This window comes from Oncorhynchus kisutch, linkage group LG3, assembly GCF_002021735.2.
Source record: "Oncorhynchus kisutch isolate 150728-3 linkage group LG3, Okis_V2, whole genome shotgun sequence".
Taxonomy (NCBI): Eukaryota; Metazoa; Chordata; class Actinopteri; order Salmoniformes; family Salmonidae; genus Oncorhynchus; species Oncorhynchus kisutch.
In genome coordinates this window covers 27,693,698-27,716,681 of record NC_034176.2, presented here as the reverse complement: position 1 = coordinate 27,716,681, position 22,984 = coordinate 27,693,698, and the positions used below count along the sequence as shown (strand labels likewise).

The 22,984-nt window shown below is 42.0% G+C and overlaps 2 protein-coding genes across 4 annotated transcripts; one reads left to right on the top strand and one right to left on the bottom strand.

Annotated features, from left to right (window-relative positions):
• Positions 1 to 287: 287 nt before the first annotated feature.
• LOC109879413 (ubiquitin-like protein 4A-A) lies at positions 288 to 5,276 on the bottom strand. Its single transcript, XM_020471592.2, has 4 exons — positions 4,616 to 5,276; positions 4,074 to 4,179; positions 3,111 to 3,313; positions 288 to 1,217 (listed from the first exon to the last, which is right to left on the bottom strand). The coding sequence occupies exons 1-4, from the start codon at positions 4,661 to 4,663 to the stop codon at positions 1,110 to 1,112; spliced, it is 465 nt and encodes a 154-aa protein (XP_020327181.1). The 5' UTR covers positions 4,664 to 5,276; the 3' UTR covers positions 288 to 1,109.
• Positions 5,037 to 22,152, top strand: LOC109871988 (cGMP-dependent protein kinase 1). 3 transcript variants are annotated; one of them, XM_020463047.2, is made up of 20 exons: positions 5,037 to 5,513; positions 5,759 to 5,971; positions 7,568 to 7,691; positions 7,945 to 8,111; positions 9,198 to 9,311; positions 11,510 to 11,615; positions 11,783 to 11,846; positions 12,220 to 12,297; positions 12,515 to 12,609; positions 13,157 to 13,222; positions 13,482 to 13,553; positions 13,796 to 13,892; positions 15,330 to 15,469; positions 15,741 to 15,830; positions 15,991 to 16,132; positions 17,402 to 17,565; positions 17,671 to 17,793; positions 17,893 to 17,955; positions 18,049 to 18,115; positions 21,720 to 22,152. In XM_020463047.2, exons 2-20 carry the CDS (start codon positions 5,782 to 5,784, stop codon positions 21,816 to 21,818), a joined length of 2,061 nt encoding a protein of 686 aa, XP_020318636.1. In that variant the 5' UTR covers positions 5,037 to 5,513; positions 5,759 to 5,781; the 3' UTR covers positions 21,819 to 22,152. The 3 variants fall into 3 exon arrangements, 2 of the variants coding, with proteins under 2 accessions (XP_020318636.1, XP_020318645.1); XM_020463056.2 differs by having other exon boundaries at positions 5,056 to 5,509; XR_004208832.1 differs by lacking the exons at positions 18,049 to 18,115; positions 21,720 to 22,152 and having other exon boundaries at positions 5,382 to 5,513; positions 17,642 to 17,793.
• The last annotated feature ends 832 nt before the right edge of the window (positions 22,153 to 22,984 follow it).

The following is a 22,984-nucleotide window of genomic DNA, read 5'->3' as shown; positions in this document are numbered from 1 at the left end:
ACAGTTCTGAGCTGCTGATTTGAGTGTAGAAATGGAACTCAAGTGTGACAGTAGGTGGTGGGAGAGAGGAGACAACTCTCACTAGGAAATCCATTATGATCAGCAATTTGTGCTGTATCTCTCTAATATGGACAATGCAGTCAGAGGCAAATTCCTGTTATCAAGTCACACATTGATCATACAAAACTGGACATCTTGTTAGACGCGAGCTGAAATAGCTTTTCCCAGCTAAGAATGTTCAATATGCAGGCCAATGTGCAACCTGCTACCACAGATAAGGCAGAACGTCTCTCTCACACACAGACTTTATGTTTTGATATTTTTTAAACCATCCATGGGTATATATACACAAACACTGCATAGTTATGCAGGTCCTCATCAAGTCTATATACAAAATGTATAAGGTTGTAAGTAGAAGTTAAATACCCCTATAGATTTCATATAAATTGCTAAATAACGTCCTGATAAAGTTGAATAAAAAGGTGCAATTATGACAGCACTATTTGAGGTAGATTGTGCTTTCTTTCATACTAGAGCTAGGCCTATTGAGTTGTACTGTATTTAGAATTTAGGGAAAACAGTTATTCTTTTTTAATGCTTGTATAAACACAATATTTACAAATCATACAATGGCTGCAAATGGCTGAACAGACAGGCACCACTCACCTTCTTACAGATAGTTTACAGAAAACATACCATCACTCATTTCAAACACATTGCTTATAAATAAGAACTTCCATAATTACTCAGTGTCCTCTTGTAGCATGATGTAGCAGCCACAGATAACTTTAGACCAACAGTCAAAAGGGATTGGCTCTCATTGCAGTCTTGATTTGATCAAGTGAAAATATCCTATTAATTGAACTGGAATGACTGAAGAAAACAAAGAAAATTATAATTAAGCCAGGCTGTAATGTGGAAGCTTTGCAATAAGACTATAGTCAACAGTTCATTTTATCCCCGTACAATTAAACCTTTATCAGGCTCACACTGGGGATTCTCAGCATGAAGTCAATTTACACTGCAGCTTCCCTGCCATAATCTGTCAAAATTGACCCACCGCTCCTCTGGGAATCGCCAGAATACTGTCATGTCAGATAAGTAGGCCTTCAATCCATGTACGATGTGTCCATACCCTCACTGTCTGGGTGAAGCAGTCGCCCAGCCAGGCGTTCAATGTCATCCATGCTGAGTTGCCTAAGTGAACGTTCATAATCCTTAAAGAGAAAGCAGTGTTAATCAATAGCTAGAGAAACACTGCTCAAAAAAATGAAGGGAACACTTAAACAACACAATGTAACTCCAAGTCAATCACACTTCTGTGAAATCAAACTGTCCACTTAGGAAGCAACACTGATTGACAATAAATTTCACATGCTGTTGTGCAAATGGAATAGACAACAGGTGGAAATTATAGGCAATTAGCAAGACACCCCCAATAAAGGAGTGGTTCTGCAGGTGGGGACCACAGACCACTTCTCAGTTCCTGGCTGATGTTGGCTGATGGCTGATGTTTTGGTCACTTTTGAATGCGGGCAGTGCTTTCACTCTAGTGGTAGCATGAGACGGAGACTACAACCCACACAAGTGGCTCAGGTTGTGCAGCTCATCCAGGATGGCACATCAATGCTGGCTGTGGCAAGAAGGTTTGCTGTGTCTGTCAGTGTAGTGTCCAGAGCATGGAGGCGCTACCAGGAGACAGGCCAGTACATCAGGAGACATGGAGGAGGCAACAACCCAGCAGCAGGACCGCTATCTCCGCCTTTGTGCAAGGAGGAGCAGGAGGAGCACTGCCAGAGCCCTGCAAAATGACCTCCAGCAGGCCACAAATGTGCATGTGTCTGCTCAAACGGTCAGAAACAGACTCCATGAGGGTGGTATGAGGCCCCGACGTCCACAGGTGGGGGTTGTGCTTACAGCCCAACACCGTGCAGGACGTTTTTAATTTGCCAGAGAACACCATGATTAGCAAATTCGCCACTGGCGCGCTGTGCTCTTCACAGATGAAAGCAGGTTCACACTGAGCACATGTGACAGACGTGACAGAGTCTGGAGACGCTGTGGAGAACGTTCTGCTGCCTGCAACATCCTCTAGCATGACCGGTTTGGCGGAGGGTCAGTCATGGTGTGGGGTGGCATTTCTTTGGGGGGCTGCACAGCCCTCCATGTGCTTGCCAGAGGTGGCCTGACTGCCATTAGGTACCGAGATGAGATCCTCAGACCCCTTGTGAGACCATATGCTGGTGCGGTTGGCCCTGGGTTCCTCCTAATGCAAGACAATGCTAGACCTCATGTGGCTGGAGTGTGTCAGCAGTTCCTGCAAGAGGAAGGCATTGATGCTATGGACTGGCCCACCTGAATCCAATTGAGCACATCTGGGACATCATGTCTCGCTCCATCCACCAATGCCACGTTGCACCACAGACTGTCCAGGAGTTGGCAGATGATTTAGTCCAGGTCTGGGAGGAGATCCCTCAGGAGACCATCCGCCACCTCATCAGGAGCATACCCAGGCGTTGTAGGGAGGTCATACAGGCACGTGGAGGCCACACACACACTACTGAGCCTCATTTTGACTTGTTTTAAGGACATTACATCAAAGTTGGATCAGCCTGTAGTGCAGTTTTCCACTTTAATTTTGAGTGTGACTCCAAATCCAGACCTCCATGGGTTGATAAATGTGATTTCCATTGATAATTTGTGTGATTTTGTTGTCAGCACATTCAACTATGTGAAGAAAAACGGTTTTAATAAAAATATTTCATTCATTCAGATCTAGGATGTGTCATTTTAGTGTTCCCTTTATTTTTTTGAGCAGTGTATGCAATAATTCATACAGTTCAAAAGTTGTTGTAACTACACAAGTCTCAGGTGAAAACATTCAGTGAATTATGTACTTCAGCAAAAGTACAGAGGGATCTTTTTAAATACTTCATTGGTAATTATTGTAGCGTAGAAACAGCATTCATTGGGTGTGCATGAAAAGCAGCTGAAATACTACAAAATCAGAATAATGCATTTCCTGAGTGTTTTGTTTTTGTTGGTGAGCATGATAAGACCTATGGATATGGACCAACAACTGCCTACTCTTGTTAATGGAAATACTGTACCTTGACAAGCTGTTCTTGCACTTTAGCTGCATCTGCAGGGCTGAAATGTTTCACCAGGACAGTGGACAGAGTCTGCCACACCCCACCAACAGCACTGCTACTGCTAGCCATCCCAGCCACACCACTCCTCTCCCCCGCAGGACGAACCACCAAATTTAACTTGGCCTCTGGTCCAATGGAATAATCACTCAACCGGTGTTCATCTGAAAGGAAAATTGACAAAGATGTATATAGCTTTGTAATATACATTGAGCATACAAACATTAAGAACACCTCCTCTTTCCATGACAGACTGACCAGGTGAAAGTTATGATCCCTTATTAAATCCACTTCAAAATCAGTGTAGATGAAGGGGAGGAGACAGGTTAAAGAATTTTTAAGCCTTGAGACATGGATTGTGTATGTGTGGCATTCAGAGGGTGACTGGACAAGACCAATTATTTAAGTGCCTTTGAACAGGGTTTGGTAGTAGGTGTAATGGTGCAGACGGTTTGTGTCAAGAACTGGTTGTCATCAAGGCAAAGGGTGGCTTGCTGCTGGATTTTTCACAGTTTCCTGCATGTACCAAAAATGGTCCACCACCCAAAGGACATCCATCCAATTTGACACAACTGTGGGAAGTATTGGCGTAAACATGGGCCAGCATCCCTGTGGACGCTTTCAACAACTTGTCAAGTCCAGGACCTGGCGAATTGAGGCTGCTCTGAGTGGAAAAGTTGGGCATGCAACTCAATATTAGGAAGGTGTTCCTAAAGTTTGGTATACTCAATGTGTGTACAGGTATGGATGTTACAAAGAGTATTCAAACATGCAGCGGGTCAATCTGTAGCTTGGTAGATTCAGTGACTTGACATCATCATACACAGTTGTCTACAACACCCCAGCTGTGTATGATTGTCATATGGCAGTCTAGGTAACTGGACTTTTCCGTTAACTACTAGCTACGGTAGTTGGTGTAGGTACCTGCAAGGGCTTTCCCTTTGTAAAGCAATCGCTGCTGATTTGCAGGTATATTCAGACGTTCAGACACCAGTTCTTTCACAGTGGATACTTTTTCATCTTCTGTGACCTGAAATTGTGACAGATTAAACAACTGACATTTAATATTCGTGACTATATTGATGAGCTACTGCACAATTTTTAGAATTGAACAAGTCTTCCTGACTTGAACGCGCACTAACGCCCTGAACCAGAACTACAACGTTAGCTAGCTGTCTTCACTACTAGTACGAACAAGAAAGCTACAGTAACTAGTTAGCTAGCTGACGCTACATTTGTAGCCAGCTAGCTATCATTTCATTTACAGCCCTGTTGTGAACAAGACAGTCCGTAGCTAACGTTAGCTAGCTACATTACAAAAAAAAATACAAATTTCTTTAAAAATGCTAACTAGCTAGTTTCCTAACTGTAACCTGTACTGAAGCCCGTGATGCAGGAAAACAACATTTGCAGCTAAGCTAGCCAAACATAGCCACCGGCTCTGGGCTGACTTTCGCTCTGCTTACCTGTACGTTGCACTCCTTTCCTTGAAGTGGTTTTACAGTTAAAATCATTGTATTGACTGTTTAATTAAGAGCGATTCGACGTTATTATATCAGGTTTGTTGTTTCTTCCAACAGGCCGAACCTTATCAACAATCCATGTTCTAGTTACTTCCCTACTGCTTTTACTACTCAATATGTGCGTGCTGCCCCCTATTGTGTGGAGTATGTTCGACCGGTCACTTATGGGGCTGGAGAAATGTTACTCTCAAATGCATAGATGGAACTATTGGTGCAAGGATAATTTGTGCATGATGATATTAAAATTGTTTTAAAAAATGTCATCATGATAATCTTGTTATCGAGAGCATTACACAACTGTAATAGTATTTATTTATAACATTAGGTTGTTAGAAATGTTGAACCTGCTCATCAAATTCAGGAAAAAAATCCTTAGATATAGCCTTTTTGCAATAGGGCTATGTGTACCACGATGCCAATTTGTAATATGATGACATGACATCCTCGATTTTACCTACAAGAAACTTTGGTGAACAAACACCCCCTTACTATTGAGCGAGTAATTTAGGCTAATTAGGTACGAAAAACACTGAAAGAAGTGTGTCCCGTGTCCCAATTTGGTACGAGAGCAATGTTGCGCGACGCGAGAGAACAGGGAATCTGAGAGCCAAGAGTAGCCTACTGGCGTCATCTATCTATCGTCTTTCTGTAGCTACAAACATCCAATCTTCACTGACAGTATTGCAAGTGCCTGTGCTGCACCTGTCCATTATTTTAAATCGAGCGAAAACAGAATCGAAAACAGTCAGCGACAGATGTGATTCGATTCTTTAAAACTAAAAGATAGACTATACTGCAGGCATTCGATTCTCAGACTTTCTTGCTGATGTCCTTCAGGTAGGTAAGTTATTTTTTTGTTGTTGCTGTGAAGTTAAAGCTGAATGCATGTATACTCTTAACAATTTGACATATTTTGTTGCGTACTATGCCTATTATTTCATCAACTGCAGCCTTAGTAAGAAATTAGTTTTTGAGCTGTCTTTTCAATCAAATACAGACTAATTAGAATGTTCTGGAAATGCAACAAATAAAACATTTGCAATGTAACACACACTCTAAGTATGTCATAATTCCCTTGCCGATCAGCTCTGCACCGCTCTACAGAGGCAATGGGTACACTTCGAGACTTGCAGTTTGCCCTGCAACTGAAGATTGAGGAGCTTCGCCAGAGGGATACACTCATTGATGAGCTGGAGCTGGAGTTGGATGCCAAGGACGACTTGATTCGGAGGCTGCAGGGTGAACTGGACCGCTACAGGGCCACCATCACTCCCCCAGAGTCTTCTGGAGCTATTGAAGGTAAAACATTATGCAAAAAGTATATCCACATTTCAGGCAATTTTTTTCTTTTATGCTCTTATACATCTTATTTATCACATACAGTGCCTTCAGAAAGTATTCACACCCCTTTACTTTTTCCACATTTTGTTGTGTTACAGTCTGAAATTAAAATGGATGAATTTGAGATTTTGTGTCACAGGCCTACTTATACAGATTAATTAAAAATGAAAAGCTGAAATGTCTTGAGTCAATAAGTAACCAACCCCTTTGTTATGGCAAGCATAAATAAGTTCAGGAGTAGAATTGTAAGTTGCATGGACTCACTCTGTGTGCAATAATAGCATGGTTTTTGAATGACTACCTAATCTCCACACATACAATTATCTGTATGGTCCCTTAGTCGAGCAGTGAATTTTAAACACAGATTCAACCACAAAGACCTGGGAGGTTTTCCGATGCCTCACTTGAGGGGGCAAGGTAGCCTAGTGGTTAGAGCGTTGGACTAGTAACCAGAAGGTTGCAAGTTCAAATCCCTGAGCTGACAAGGTACAAATCTGCCGTTCTGCCCCTGAACAGGCAGTTAACCTACTGTTCCTAGGTCGTCTTTGAAAATAAGAATTTGTTCTTAACTGACTTGCCTAGTTAAATAAAGGTAAATGGTAGATGTGTAAAAAACAAACAACAGACATCCCTTTTAGCATGGTGAAGTTATTCATTACACTTTGGATGGTCTATCAATACACCCAGTCACTACAAAGATACAGGTGTCCTTTTTAACTCAGTTGGCGGAGAAGAAGGAAACCGATCAGGGATTTCACCATGAGGCCAATGGTGACTTTAAAACAGTTACAGAGTTTAATGGCTGTGATAGGAGACAACATTGTAGTTACTCCAAAGAAGGAAGCCTGTACAGAACTAAAACAACAAAAACATTGACAAAGAAATTAACTTTATGTCCTAAATACAAAGCATTATGTTTGGGGAAAATCTAAGATGTAAAATGGGTGTCTAGTAATGATGAACAACCAACTTGACAGAGCTTGAAGAATAAAACAAATAATAATGTGCAAATATTGTACAATCCTGCTGAGCAAAGCCCAGAAAGACACTGCCAAAAGTGATTCTAGCATGTATTGACTCAGGGGTGTTAATTCTTATGTAAATTAGATATTTAATTTTCGATACATTTGCCAAAAACATTTCAGGTTGTCATTATGGGGTAGTGTGTGTAGATGGGTGAGAAAATAATTCAAGGGGTATGAATACTTTCTGAAGGCGCTGTATTTCTATATGTGCCGACACAGGATACATTGTATTGAGTGTCTGAATATTATGATAAAAAAATCTTTATTTAACTAGGCAAGTCAGTTAAGAACAAATCCTTATTTACAATGACGGCCTATCGGGGAATAGTGGGTTAAATGCCTTGTTCAGGGGCAGAACGACAGACTTTTACCTTGCCAGCTCGGGAATTCGATAAAGCAACGCTCTAACCACTAGGCTACCTGCAAATACTCTACATTTGGCTATTTGTTGTTTTTAGACTTAAATTGTGCTCCTTATATGTTACACAAAGAAAGTGAGCAGAGAAATATATTTATTTGCCTGTTTCAGGGCATTCTGCACAGTGTGAAGAGATCCAGAGAACCAGAAGAAAGACCATATTGTCAAAGCCCCTCACTCAGGATCCAAGGCAACGTGCTTTGGCCACCTTGAAAAGCTACAACAAAAGCCAACAGTGAGAGAACACACTAAATACACCGTTAGCCTTGGCAACATTCCCTTTTAACTGTTCCACTTGAGAAATGTGCTCCTAAAGGCCCTTAAGGCTGATCAAGTGGTACCTGCACAGACACAAACGTCAATAAGGATTTTCATTGATTTATACACACTGTATGAAACTTGGCTCAAGGCTTTAGAGCCTTTGTTGTCAAACACTAGCCACAGTGAAATTACTTATTGATTGCCTCACACACTCTTTACTCCTTCAGGTCACAGGAGCTGATCCAGACCTCCTTTTTAGAGAATGACTTTCTAAAGAACCTGGAAAGTGGGCAAATCCTGGCTATAATGGACTGTATGTACCCCACCACGGTCAACCAAGGCTGCTGCGTCATTCAAGAGGGAGACAGTGGAACTCTTGCCTATGTTCTAGAAGGTAACAAGTTAAATCAACAGTGATTTAAAAGTGGTGAGTATAGTGTGGATTGACAATACAGTCACTTCAAGGTCCAAACCCTGTTGTCTTCTTGAATTTCCATGCATAGCCCCACTCTCAAAAAGAGGACTTAAGTATACCCAAAGTTCCCATGGCATAGTAATTGCTCAAGGTGTTTTGGTGAATGATTCTTTGAGCACTTGGTTCCACAATCTAAGAGCAGGCAGCTCTTGGTCTTTAATGTATGTTGGTTGTTCGTTTTTTAAAGTTTGCTCAGAGATATGCCCAGTAAATGTTACTCAAGTACACATCTCCCCCTCCTCATTTCCTCCTCCCTCTGGCTCAAGTTGAGTTGGTATGCTTCTCTGTTAGTGCCGGCACTGCTTTCTGGTGCAAAGAGGGGGAATGTTAGAATGACCTGTTTCTGGAAGGAGAGAGGGAGAGATGGTGTTGTGCATGATAAGCGGCATACAAAATGTTTAATGTCAGACAGGGACAGGGCAAGAGGCCCATTCATGATCGGCCCTGGTTTGCAATGCTCATTGATGCTGGAGCTCAGGCATTTCTCCTGCTACCCTCATATCTGATGTGACAGGCAATCGGGCATGGTTGTCCAATTTGCTTTTCTTGTTACCTGAGCCCTAGACTGTTTCTGTTTCTGCTGTGCTGTTGTAGATGAAAGTGTCTCTACCTGACACATGGCATATCTCAGACAGCTGCGTTCATCTGATTGTGTCAGTCACACTCCCTGCACCTGCAGCTGGGTGAGGGGGGCTGAGCTAACGTGTGGTCACACCTCCTCAGCTGCCACCCTGCTGTTTGTATGGATGCCTCAGACTGCCATCACCATTCTTTACCATCCTCCTCTGAAGGAGATCAAACAGCAACTGCACTGTCATACACACACACATGCAAACATAAACATGCACAAAGGTAAACACATACATGCATTCTTAAATACAAGGATGCCACATATTGCTGCAACATCACTGGTGCACTTTGATTTTAAGCATTTGTAATCTGTTGATAACAATATATTCTGTATTTGCTGCATTGCGTATTTGTGTTTAAATGGGCATTTAACAGAGGGGAAGATGGAGATGACCAAGGATGCCAAGAAGCTTCTCACAATTGAACCAGGAAAAGTGTTTGGAGAATTGGCACTCCTGTACAGCTGCACCTACACCTACACTATATCAGGTACTGGAGCGTTGTGCATGGAGTGCTGTGTAGTGTGGTTGTTCTATTCCTTTTGTAACAACAGCTGAAGTGAATGCAAAACATGTTGTCTTGAAATCCTTTCACAATTCTGCTGTGCTTGGATTGATTTTTCATTGGCCTAAAAAAAATATTGTTCAAGAGAGCATCACAGACCAGCCACAGACAGCTGTGTAGATTTGGTGTCAGATTGGGAAGTTCTGTAGAATTTCAAATCAAAATAACTTTTTCAAACACTACATCACAGCTTCAAACACTCCTCCCCTCTGAGATGTGCGGAATAAGAAAACACATCTTTGGCTCATAAATTACCTGACTGCCTAACTCATCTCCTTTCTCAGCTCTCCTACTATTTATACCGTTTACTTGGAAATGGAAATTAACATACGCACATATGTATAATGATATATCAAAACAACACATTTTATTTGGTTATACATGTTCTCTTTATTGATTTCACTGCATTTCTTCTCATGACTGACCAAATATCCTCTCTACAAGACCTATTATTGCTCAGTGACTTGCAGTTGATTTTCTCAATGGAAAATTAAATGTGTGCTATCGTCTCTCTACACTGTCTGTGCCCATAGCCCACTGGGAAATGCAGCCACTGCTGCTCACATCTGACCTGCTTTCACAAAGAAATAGGTTGACGGAATGGACAGAATCAGTGCAAATGAAAAAAATCTGTTCATTTCTCCCCCTCTTATAGTGTTTCCTTTGTCATCCTCCTGTCCTCTTTTCCACTGTGCCACCATGTCCATTTTCTCTTTCAGGGCATTGCCGGTTTCCTGTTTTAATTGTATAGTACATTTATCTTTCAGTCAATCTCCCTCTCCCTATCTGTTCTCACAGCAACAAATACATTTATGTTCCTGGCCTTTTCTCTTTCTTCAGTATGCACTCTTCCCAACCCATTCCCTGGTTCTCCTGGCTGACCTGAAATTACTTTTTCTCTTTGTTGCCATCAAAGAACATCAATAAAGCTTTCTATCCTGTAGTCTAAAATCACTGTAACAGTAAGAGGTTAAAAAAAATGTGTTCCCTGATTTGACATTCATGGTCACACAGGATGTTCTTCCCAGAAAATGGCAAAGAGTATGACATTTAAAAGGGTTAGACTAATATCTGACATTCCAATTTTAGACTCAAATATACACGTTACAATTCCCACCAAGTGGGTTAACCCTATTGGCACGAAAGGGTGTTTGCCTTTTCACGTCAGTGACGTCGCTTCCCTGCCTGTCTGCCCTGCCGTTCGGTACATTGGTGTCAGAAGTGGGATGGCAGTTGTCGAGACCATCGGAACACATGACCAGACGCGTGAGGGGGCTGCGGTAGTGATGAAGCACGGGGACGTGCCTTCCCTTTCGAAGGCAGCAGTGTAGTGACCCTTGCTATATGAGCCACGTTAGAATTCCCACCAAGTGGGATAACCCTACTGGGGCAATGCGTAGACCAGCGACCCGGGTTCACTTCCCTGCCGTTCGCTACAATAGTAACCATATAAAGATAACAATGGCATGTTGATTTCCCACCGTGCTTTCATTACCAACTTAAATAATGGCATGATTGGGAGGGGAAGGACTAGATAGATTGGAGTTGTATGGCCAGTACAGGACGGAGCCTCCTGTTCGCACAAAGCCCTTGCTGAATCAATTAATCTGGATCATTATTAATTTACAACATCTCTATCAGAGTTCCATTACTGTCTGCCCACAGAGCAGACAAAGGAAGAGAGGAAGGCTGCGTGGGGAATGTAATCTAGAATCTGTCCTCCTTATTCTTTTATCCACAACACTTTCAGAGAAAGGAACACAAACACTCAGACATTCCTTTTAAGAGTACAGGAAACATTTATAGTAGTGTTATGCAACTGTGTTTCTAGGAGTAAATCGTTTGCAAACCCGGCCTTGACATCTATTTATAGAGATGAAAATGTTGTGAAATAGAAGACATTTGCTAAGTCCCATAGTCCCCTCTGTTATATTACAATGTAAGGCTATCTATAATACTAACATAAACTGTAAGGGTAAGAATGACAATTTCCACTCAACACACATACGGTATACTCACAGAATACATTCATCCCTAAAGAGATTTCTGTTTCTTCCTACCACTGCTCTTGACATTGTGTGATTTGGAAGATCTTCTTTACCATTCCCTGTCTTTCTCTGCAGCCCTAAAACACAGCATGTTGTGGGTTATTGACCGGCAGAGCTTTCAGACCATCATGGTGCAGAGTGGCCTCAGCAGACTGGTCGAGTTCAGAGAGCTCCTCTGCAGGTCAATACCACCCTCATCACTACACAAGGAAAATACATATCTGTGTAACATTGAAAATACATATTTGTGTAGAATTGACACTAATCTACGCGACTATAGTAGAATCGTTAAAATGTAATATGTTGTGAGTCAGTCGTCCTGCTGTTTGTGTGTTTGTCTGGCTGCAGAGTACCCTTCCTGCGCTCGCTGCCAGAGGATGTGCTCATGAAAGTGTCTGATATTCTGGAAGAGGTACAGAACATGAATCTATTATACACATTCACTCCTCAGATTCACTAACGCAACATGCTGTAGAAAAGCCATGTTCCACAAACAGAATCTAGCTAGCTAATCATTTTTGTATGTCTTCCAAATAATTATTACCCATCTGCTATGCATTCTCTGTTGACAGTTTACAGGTGTATTTGCATTGCATTGGCGGCCTAATCAGGTTGGCACACAGACAAAATATCTGTGTTGATTGGTTGGTAATGTACACATGATAGGATTCTCAACATCTCACATGCTACATATCCCTTCTCCCCCTGCCGTCATACTTTTATTTCTAACTCCCGTTGCTCATTTTCCCACCTATCCACCATCTCTCACCTGTCTGTCTCAACAGAGTTGTTACAGTGAAGGTGATTATATTATTCGCCAGGGTGCCACAGGGGACACGTTCTACATCATCAGTAGTGGCCAGGTAAGGATGAGGATGGCTGAACCTTACCTTGAACTCAATAAACAAGCTTCAACTAGTGGAGGACAGAACTAGGCATCTGCAGGGGTTAGTCTCACACAACAACTGTACTGGCACAGATGGTGCTAATTAATCCGTGCATCGCCAAATTTCAAAGATGGCGTGAAAGAGACAAGACAGACAAGCAGTCTCTACCCCCTCTATCTGCCTCCCGACCTAGGTGAAGGTGACAGAGAACAAGTCAGCCGATGAAGAGGCAGTACTCCTGTCAACTCTCTCTGAGGGCCATTGGTTTGGAGAGAAAGCACTGAGGGGGTGAGAAACAGTAATACATCATGTGCCTTTATCCAGATGTCTGTTATACAGCAGCTTACATTCCTACACATTACATGGCTTGATATACATTGACATACTAGACATACTAGCTCTCTCGTATCACAAATCTCAATAACCACTAGACAGTTGTAGTTACAGAGTAATAGAACATACATACCATTACACTATATGTATAATTCAGCTATTACTAAGCCAACATTGTCCAAGTTTGATTGACGGAATCATCTGGGGAATGAGACATACTCTCCCTATGTGATTGCATTTTGCTCATCATGTTGTCCCTCATAATCAACTACAATCATTAGGACAGTGTGAGCTAGTGGCAATATGCTAATTCATAATGGAACTATCGAGGTTAATGGATTCGAGAAAATGATAGTAATAAAAGCAACACGGGGTCTCACAGATTTCAAGAGAATATTCTGAGCGATAACATTTTCTGTCTGCATGGTGTCAGTGCTGTTGTCATTTATTGCAATGCCATTTTGATAACCTTTCAATTACAAACCTTTTGTTCGATTTCCAGAGAGGATGTGCGGACAGTGAATGTCATTGCTGCTGGTGATGTCACATGCCTGGTTGTGGATAGAGAGTAAGTGATTTGTTTAGACTATGGCATGATTATTTGAGAATGTTGGATATTCTGCTTCAATCTTATTTGTAGAATTATGTAGTACAGATCTCCAACATGCACACAATGCCCCACCACAGTGACCCCCAAGCACACAGTGCCCCACCACAGTGACCCCCAAGCACACAGTGCCAGTATAGTTTTTATAAGCCACTTTGTTATGATGTGAAAATAGTTAAAAATGTTTTAAGTGACCTAAGACCATATCATCTTTCATCAGGTCTTTCAAAAAGATCATAGGTTTGGTAGAGGACAGTCATAATGTGCACAAGAGCAGCGAACTCAAAGCACAGTAAGTAGCAACTGAAACTATAGGTAACACTTTCCAGCCAACAGGTATATTGCGTGTGTACTTGTTATAAGCATGGTTTAAACCTTTATAATGTCTTATCATAAGGCTTACATGTTTTGTCTCTCTAGCTCTCTGTTTATATTTTAATGAGCCTTGATCCAAATGAACCATTTTTATGGATTGAACCTTTATTTAGAACAAGTAAAGCAACATTGGCTAATTCATCTTTTCCATGTGTGCAGGTCAGAGGAAGATGCAGCTCTCCTATCCAATGCCTCTCTCAGAGATTTTCAGGTCATCTGTAACCTAGGAGAGGGAGAAACAGGTCATTCAGAGCTGGTGAGTTGTATTAGTAGTATGTACAGGATATGCATGGAATACATCATCCAAGGAAATGCTTACTTGCAGGTTCCTTCTTGACAATGCAACAACAATAAAAGATAAGAATACAAAGTAAATGGCAGTAGAATAGAATAGAATAGAACATTTTGGCATAAGTATTATACAGGAAGGCACAATTTATAGTCCAATATTTACACGTGTATTGGGGAAGGGGGACAGTGTATAAACTGAGCCATATAATAAGAGTCTGTTAGCAGCAGTTGTGTGTGTAGCATGAATGTATATGCGTGTGTGTATGTCTGTCTGGGTGTGTGCATGACTGAGGGAATGTGTGCTAAGGTGCGGAGAGTCAGAGCAGATGGTCAGTCCAATTCAAGTGTTCAGCAGTCTGATGGCTTGTAGATAGAAACTGTCTCTGAACCTGTTGGTATCAGACCTCATGCTCCGATACCGTCCTGCAGTCCTGTTGATGTGGATCAGGTCAACAATCAACTCCTTTTCTTTCTGACGTTGAGGTCTTTGTCATGTCACCATAATGCCAGTTCACTTACCTCCACCCCATAGGGTGACTTGTCGTTGTTGGTTATCAGCAAACTTGATGATAGAGTTGGTGTCGTGCAAAGCCACGCAGTTGTGGGTGAACAGGGAGTACAGCAGAGGACTGAGGACGCACACCTGGGGGGGCCCTGTGTTAAGAGTGTAATCACTTGGGCGTCCGGAGCAGTGGGAGTATTCCTGGATGGTTGGGTATTGTCTGCCTCGAAGCGAGCATAGAATGTGTTAAGCTTGTCTGTGAGGGAGACTTCGGTGGGCAATGTACAGCTGGAGTTGCCATTGTGACACGAGTCTGTGTTGTCGACCATCAATTCAAGTTTGAGTCTATTGTCGTTTTGCGTCTCGAAGGTATTGAGCTCGTACCTGCTTGTCTTGTACGCGCTGTGCACAACCGAGTCATCGGGGTTCGTTCTGCTGACATTGAATGCTGAAATACGGGCTCTCAGCATTGTACGGATATCGCCGTTCATCCATGGTTTTTGGTTGGGGCATTTCCGGATTATTATTGTGGGTACAACATCATCAACACATATCCTAATGAAGCCTGTGACTGACGATGTATATTAATGTTGATGGATGAGTCCTGGGTGGATGAATCTTTTGAACATATTCCAAGCATTATTCTCAAAACAGTCATGCAGCATTGAGTCTGCCTCCTCTGTCCAGCGCCTCACTATTCTCTGTGTTGGTGACTCCCTCTTGAGTTCCTGCTTGTAGGCGGGGAGTAGGAATACCGACGTGGTCTAATTGGCCGAAGTTGGGAGTAAGTAGTGGGTCAAGCTTGAAACTGTGTCAGTAAATCCCAGTGCATTATTGTCTGGTTTCCATGTTGCTTTTAATGGATTAACCTACATGATGATGTTTTTGCATTCCTTCTAGGTACAGCTTAAGACCAACATCAACTGCACGTTCACCATGAGGGTGTTGAGGAAGCATCAGATCCTAAGCACTGCTCAACAGGAGTGCATCCTGAGGGAAAGACACATCCTCATGGCAGCTCATAGTCCATTCATCGTCAGGTGTGCTGTGCACCCAACCACCAGCCAAACATACCTAGGCCGGGATTCAATCCTATCGCGGGTTATAGGCATTGCGGCTTAGGCAATGTTTCCATGTTCGCGGAGATCCCAGTCACTGTATAAACGCTCCATATTTCGGTTCAGTTTCTTTTTTTAAAACTCAACGCCTATCACCTGTGATCGGACTGAATCCCTGCACTAATCTTAGACTGGTTGACTCACTATATGCTTATCAACTGGACAACACCTGTGTCTTCTTTGCCACTCCTAGGTTACACCGTACCTTCCGAGATGCAAAGTGCCTGTACATGCTGACAGAAGCTTGTTTAGGTGGTGAGCTCTGGAATCTACTGAAAGACAGGTACTGCTAACTTCACTACTGTCTACTACATGTTGTTTTTTATATTTTACAGTATGGATTTTATAACTGAATTGATAGCGTTGGAATTCTTATTTTTAGGGCACAACATCAGTATGTCCCACTTTCTAATCCCTATTGTGCTCTTGCTCCTACATTTCAGAGGCTCGTTTGATGACAGTAGCACACGTTTTTACACTGCCTGTGTTGTTGAAGCCCTTATCTTCCTGCACCACAACAATATCACATACAGGGATCTGAAGCCTGAGAATGTAGTTCTTGACCAGCGTGGATATGCCAAAGTGGTAACGTGACTAGAGCTCCTTTCACTGCATTTCAAACCCACACAAGATTGAGGGGTACATTCTTAGAATATATTATAGTAATTGTCAATTTTGCACAAGGTTACACAAAGAAATACAGTACTTTCAAAGGTTACATTTACAGTGCATTGGAAAGTATTCAGACCCCTAGACTTTTTCCACATTTTGTTACGTTACAGCCCTAATCAATCTACACACAATACCTGGCCACTCTACCATCAGGGAGGTGACCAAGAACCTGATGGTCTCTCTGACAGAGGTTCAGAATTCATCTGCGAAGATGGGAGAACATTCCAGAAGGACAACCATCTCTGAAGCACGCCACCAATCAGGCCCTAATGGTAGAGTGGCCCACTTGGAGTTTGCCAAAAGACACATAAAGACTCTCAGACCATGAGAAACAAGATTCTCTGGTCTGATGAAACCAAGATTGAACTCTTTGGCCTGAATGCCAAGCGTCACATCTGGAGGAAATCTGGCACCATCCCTACGGTGAAGCATGGTGTTGGCAGCATCATGCGGTGGAGATGTTTTTCAGCTGCAGAGACTGGGAGACTAGTGAGGATCGATTGAAAGATGAACGGAGCAAAGTACAGAGATCCTTGATGAAAACCTGCTCCATAGCGCTCAAGACCTCAGACTGGGGCGAAATTTCACCTTCCAACAGGACAACGACCCTAAGCACACAGCCAACACAATGCAGGAGTGGCTTCGGGACAAGTCTCTAAATGTCCTTGAGTGACCCAGCCAGAGCCCGGGCTTGAACTCGATCGAACATCTCTGGAGAGACCTGAAAATAGCTGTGCCATCCGACCTGACGGAGCTTGAGAGTATCTGCAGAGAATAATGGGAGAAACTTCCCAAATACAGGTGTGCCAAGCTTGTAGCGTCATACCCAAGAAGACACAGGGCTGTAATCACTACCAATGGTGCTTCAACAAAGAACTGAGTAAAGGGTCTGAATACTTATGTAAATGTCATATTTCCATTTGTTTTGTTTTTATACATTTTCAAAAAATTCTAAAAACCTGTTTTTTTCTTTTGTCATGATGGGGTATTGTGTGTAGATTGATGAAGAAAAAAAACAATATAATACATTTTAGAATAAGGCTGTAACGTAACAAAATGGGGAGAAAAAAATCAAGGAGTCTGAATAATCTATGGAAAATATCACTTTGGAAAATATATGTTATGGATCCATTGAGATACTGAACATCCATATTCATAACTTGACTGTGCTACTATTCCTAGGTGGGGTTTGGTTGTGCTAAAAAAGTGGGCTTGGGTAAGAAAACGTGGACGTTCTGTGGCACACCTGACTATGTGGCCCCTGAGATAATCCTGAACAAGGGGCACAGTGTGTCTGCAGATCTCTGGTCTCTAGGCGTCTTCGTGTTTGAACTGCTGAGTGGAAGGTGCGATTATAAGACAGTCCATTGCTCTCCAGAGTTCCAGTTTTTTTGTTCTTGTCTCTGTCAGTCATTCTCGTAGATGTCTCTTCCCAATCTTTACCTTTCCAGTCTCCCATTCTGTGGCCCTGATCCTATGAAGACTTTCACAGCCACCATCCGTGGGATTGACCTGGTTGAATTCCCAAAAACCATCAGTAAGAGTGCCTCAAGCCTGATCAAGAAGCTCTGCAGGTGTGACACATTTAGAAATGTCTGAAAACAGATGTTCATTGTATCACACTTCCTCAGTTATTAGTTGTGTCATGATGACTCTCTGTCCTGGTCTCTCAGGAACAACCCTGCAGAGAGACTGGGGAACCAGAGAAACGGGGCCAAGGACATCCAGAAGCACAAGTAAGATGAAAGGCTGAGATGAAAACATCAGACTGTGTCACTGTCATCTATATAGCAGCAGCGTATAGTCTGTTAACTTGTTCTTTCTTTCAGGTGGTTTGAAGGTTTCAACTGGGAAGGACTTCGCAAAGGCACTTTGTCTTCCCCAATCATACCGAAAGTAAGTACTTGGCAGAGCTACAGTTGAAGTCAGAAGTTTACATAGACCTTAGCCAAATACATTTAAACTCAGTTTTTCACAATTCCTGACATTTAATCCTAGTAAAAATTCCCTGTCTTAGGTCAGTTAGAACCACCACTTCATTTTAAGGATGTGAAATGTCAGAATAATAGTAGAGAGAATGCTTTATTTCAGCTTTTATTTCTTTCATCACATTCCCAGTGGGTCAGAGGTTTACACACACTCATTAGTATTTGGTAGCATTGTCTTTAAATTGTTGAACTTGGGTCAAATGTTTTGGGTAGCCTTCCACAAGCTTCCCACAATAAGTTGGGTGAATTTTGGCCCATTCCTCCTGACAGAGCTGGTGTAACTGAGTCAGGTTTGTAGGCCTCCTTGCTCACACACATTTTTTCAGTTCTGCCCACAACTTTTCTATGGGATTGAGGTCAGGGCTTTGTGATGGCCAATCCAATACCTTGACTTTGTTGTCCATAAGCCATTTTGCCACAACTTTGGAAGTATGCTTTGGGTCATTGTCCATTTGGAAGACCCATTTGCAAGCTTTCACTTGGTCGCAAATGGGATGCGATATAGCTTCAATATATCCACATAATTTTCCTCCCACATGATGCTATCTATTTTGTGAAGTGCGAAAGGTGCAAATCAATTCCAGAACAACAGCAAAGGACCTTGTGAAGATTCTGGAGGAAACAGGTACAAAAGTATCTATATCCACAGTAAAACAAGTCCTATATCGACATAACCTGAAAGGCCACTCAGCAAGGAAGAAGCCACTGCTCCAAAACCGCCATGAAAATGCCAGACTATGGTTTGCAACTGCACATGGGGACAAAGATCATACTTTTTGTCCTCTGGTCTGATGAAACAAAAATAGAACTGTTGTCCGTAATGACCATCGTAATGTTTGGAGGAAAAAGGGGGAGGCTTGCAAGCCGAAGAACACCATCCCAACCGTGAAGCATGGGGGTGGCAGCATCATGTGTGGGGGTGCTTTGGGCAGGAGGGACTGGTGCACTTCACAAAATGGATGGCATCATGAGAATGGAAAAGTGTGGTTATATTGAAGCAACATCTCAAGACATCAGTCAGAAAGTTAATGCTTGGTCACAAATAGGTCTTCCAAATGGACAATGACCCCAAGCACACGTCCAAAGTTGTGGCAAAATGGCTTAAGGACAACAAAATCAAGGTATTGGAGTGGCAATCACAAAGCCCTGACCTCAATTCCATAGAAAATTTGTTGGTAGAACTGAAAACTTCTGTGCGAGCAAGGAGGCCTACAAACCTGACTCAGTTACACCAACTCTGTCAGGTTGAATGGGCCAAAATTCACCCAACTTATTGTGGGAAGCTTGTGGAAGGCTACCCAAAACATTTGACCCAAGTTCAACAATTTAAAGACAATGCTACCAAATACTAATTGAGTGTATGTAAACTTCTGACCCACTGGGAATATGAAAGAAATAAAAACTTAAATAAATCATTCTCTCTACTATTATTCTGACTTTTCACATTCTTAAAATAAAGTGGTGATCCTAAGACAAGGAATTTTTACTAGGATTAAATGTCAGGAATTGTAACGATCGTTGTCCTCCTCGGATGATGAATAGGAAGGATCAGACCAAAACGCAGCGTAGTAAGTGTCCATGTTAATTTTAATAAATGAACACGAGACAGAGCGTGTGAACAAAACAGTTCTGTAAGGTGAAGACACACAAAACAGAAAACTACCCACAAACACAGGTGGGAACAGGCTACCTAAGTATGGTTCTCAATCAGAGACAACGATAGACAGCTGCCTCTGATTGGGAACCATACCAGGCCAGACACAGAAATACAAAACAGAATGCCCACCCCATCTCACACCCTGACCAAACCAAAAATAGAGACATAAAAAAGGAACTAAGGTCAGGACGTGACAGGAATTGAGAAAACTAAGGTATATGTAAACTTCCGACTTCAACTCTATATAGTACTAGTCAAAAGTTTGGACACACCTACTGATTCCAGGGTTTTCATCATTTTTACTATTTTTTACATTGTAGAATAATAGTGAAGACATCAAAACTATGAAATAACACATCTGGAATCATGTAGTAACCAAAACAGTGTTAAACAAATGAAAATATTTTATATTTGAGATTCTTCAAAGTAGCCACCCTTTGCCTTGATGACAGCTTTGCACACTTTTGTCATTTTCTCAACCAGCTTCATGAGGTAGTCACCTGGAATGCATTTCAATTAACAGGTGTGCCTTGTTAAAAGTTCATTTGTGGAATTTCTTTACTTAATGCGTTTGAGCCAATCAGTTGTGTTGTGACAAGCTAGGGGTGTTATACAGAAGATAGCCCTATTTGGAAAAAGACCAAGTCCATATTATGGTAAGAACAGATCAATTAAGCAAAGAGAAATGACAGTCTATCATTACTTTAATACATTAAGGTCAGTCAATCCGGAAAATGTCAAGAACTTTTAAAGTTTCTTCAAGTGCAGTTGCAAAAACCATCAAGCGCTATGATGAACCTGGCTCTCATGAAGATCGCCACAGGAAAGGAAGACCCAGAGTTACCTCTGCTGCAGAGGATAAGTTCATTAGAGTTACCAGCCTCAGAAATGGCCAAATAAACGCTTCACAGAATTTAAGTTACAGACACATCTCAACATCAACTGTTCAGAGGAGACTGCGTGAATCAGGCCTTTGTGGTCTAATTGCTGCAAGGAACCACTACTAAAGGACACCAACAATAAGAAGAGACTTGCTTGGGCCAAGAAACACGAGCAATGGACATTAGACCGGTGGAAATCTGTCCTTTGATCTGATGAGAACATATTTGAGATTTTTGGTTCCAACCGCCGTGTCTCTCAGAGACGCAGAGTGGGTGAACGGATGATCTCTGCATGTGTGAGTCCCACTGTGAAGTATGGTGGAGGAGGTGTGATGGTGTGGGGGTGCTTTGCTGGTGACACTGTCTGTGATTTATTTTGAATTCAAGGCACACTTAACCAGCATGGCTACCACAGCATTCTGCAGCAATACACCATCCCATCTGGTTTGCACTTAGTCCCACTATCATTTGTTTTTCAACAGGACAATGACCCAACACACCTCCAGGCTGTGTAAGGGCTATGTGACCAAGAAGGAGAGTGATGGAGTGCTTCATCAGATGACCTGGCCTCCACAATCACCCGACCTCAACCCAATTGAGATGGTTTGAGATGAGTTGGACCACAGAGTGAAGGAAAAGCAGCCAACAAGTGCTCAGCATATGTCGGGAACTCCTTCAAGACTGCTGGAAAAGCATTCCAGGTGAAGCTGGTTGAGAGAATGCCAAGCGTGTGCAAAGCTGTCATCAAGGGTGGCTACTTTGAAGAATCTAAAATATTTTTGATTCCATATGTGTTATTTCACAGTTTTAATGTCTTCCCTATTAATCTACAATGTCAAAAAATAGTAAAAAGAATGAAAAACCCTTGAATGAGTAAGTGTGTCCAAAATTTTTACTGGTACTAAAATAATCATATGTTGACTATATATATACTTGCATATTGTATTTTACCATTAAAAATATTATTTTTTCAGTTCATCAGTCACTTGAAGGACAGCAAATTGGACCCCTTCACTGACATCCTTGAGGACTCACCAGCTGTTGAGGACTCAGACTGGGACGTAGATTTCTGATTGAACAATATAATGCTGATCTGGGTTGAATCCTACACATGATCTGATACGAAAATAGTTGTTGGTACTGGAAATAAATTAAACCGAAGAGACAGAGCAATGTAATGCAATTGTGTTCAGCATTCTTTTATTTCAACGGGTTAGAATATTTTGTAATGACCATATTTTGTGAACTAGCAAAGAAGTGAATGTTGTTAGCTGTTCCTGTATTATCATGTGATATTTCTTACTTTGTATTATTGTTTTACCAAAAGTGTTATGTAGGCATTTTCAATTCATAAACATATGAGTCAACATCTGAATATTTATAAGTAAATAAACAAACAAATAATAAGCTGAGCTTTATCATGTGAATGTATTCAATAACTGGTTGTTAAATCATAGGGTGTTATAAAACACTTTAATGTTTTTGTTTCTTTAATCACCTCCAGCATTTGTTGAGTTGAGATATGAAGTGCTTTACGAATTCAATAGCTTTTTTTTCTCTCATTATCATTTATTTCAAGAGCAATAGACTAGCTGCAGACCTCATCTCCCAGGCCCCTCATCTCTCAGGCCCCTCTCTATACTGCCACATATTGGAGACCTCATCTCTCAGGTCCTTCTCATCGCTCAGGCCCCTCAGTGACGAACCGCCCAGGAAAAACGAATCCCCTCTTTCAAAAGGCTGTTGGATGTGTAACAGTATAACTTTAGACCGTCCCCTCGCCCATACCCGGGCGCAAACCAGGGACCCTCTGCACACACCAACAACAGTCACCCTCGAAGCGTCGTTACCCATCGCTCCACAAAAGCTGCGGCCCTTGCAGAGCAAGGGGAACCACTACTTCAAAGTCTCAGAGCAAGTGACGTCACCGATTGATACGCTATTTATCGCACACCACCGCTAACTAGCTAGCCGTTTCACATCCGTTACAGATGCTTATCTTTCTATTGGCTCGTGACTACTTTATGGTTCTATGGGTCGCAGTGGCAGCCATTTTTTGACAGGCTACTGTTCCTGATTTATATGCTCATTTGCAAGTATTTTATTAATGGAATGCCTTTCATGTCGCTATCCCAATTGTTTCATTGACGTGTTTGTTTCATTCTATTTGGGAGACAACAAATTGAACCATATTTTGTATTATTGAAGAATTGTGAATTATGTTGGATGATGACGATAA

Coding starts and splice junctions, on each gene's coding strand:
- LOC109871988 (XM_020463047.2), top strand. CDS start 5,782: ATGGGTACACTTCGAGACTTGCAGTTTGCCCTGCAACTGAAGATTGAG. Junction 11,847..12,219: donor TGTCTGATATTCTGGAAGAG/GTACAGAACATG, acceptor CTGTCTCAACAG/AGTTGTTACAGTGAAGGTGA. Junction 18,116..21,719: donor CTTCCCCAATCATACCGAAA/GTAAGTACTTGG, acceptor TTATTTTTTCAG/TTCATCAGTCACTTGAAGGA.
- LOC109879413 (XM_020471592.2), bottom strand. CDS start 4,663: ATGATTTTAACTGTAAAACCACTTCAAGGAAAGGAGTGCAACGTACAG. Junction 4,180..4,615: donor GAAAGGAGTGCAACGTACAG/GTAAGCAGAGCG, acceptor TCACAATTTCAG/GTCACAGAAGATGAAAAAGT. Junction 1,218..3,110: donor TGCAAGAACAGCTTGTCAAG/GTACAGTATTTC, acceptor TTTCTCTTTAAG/GATTATGAACGTTCACTTAG.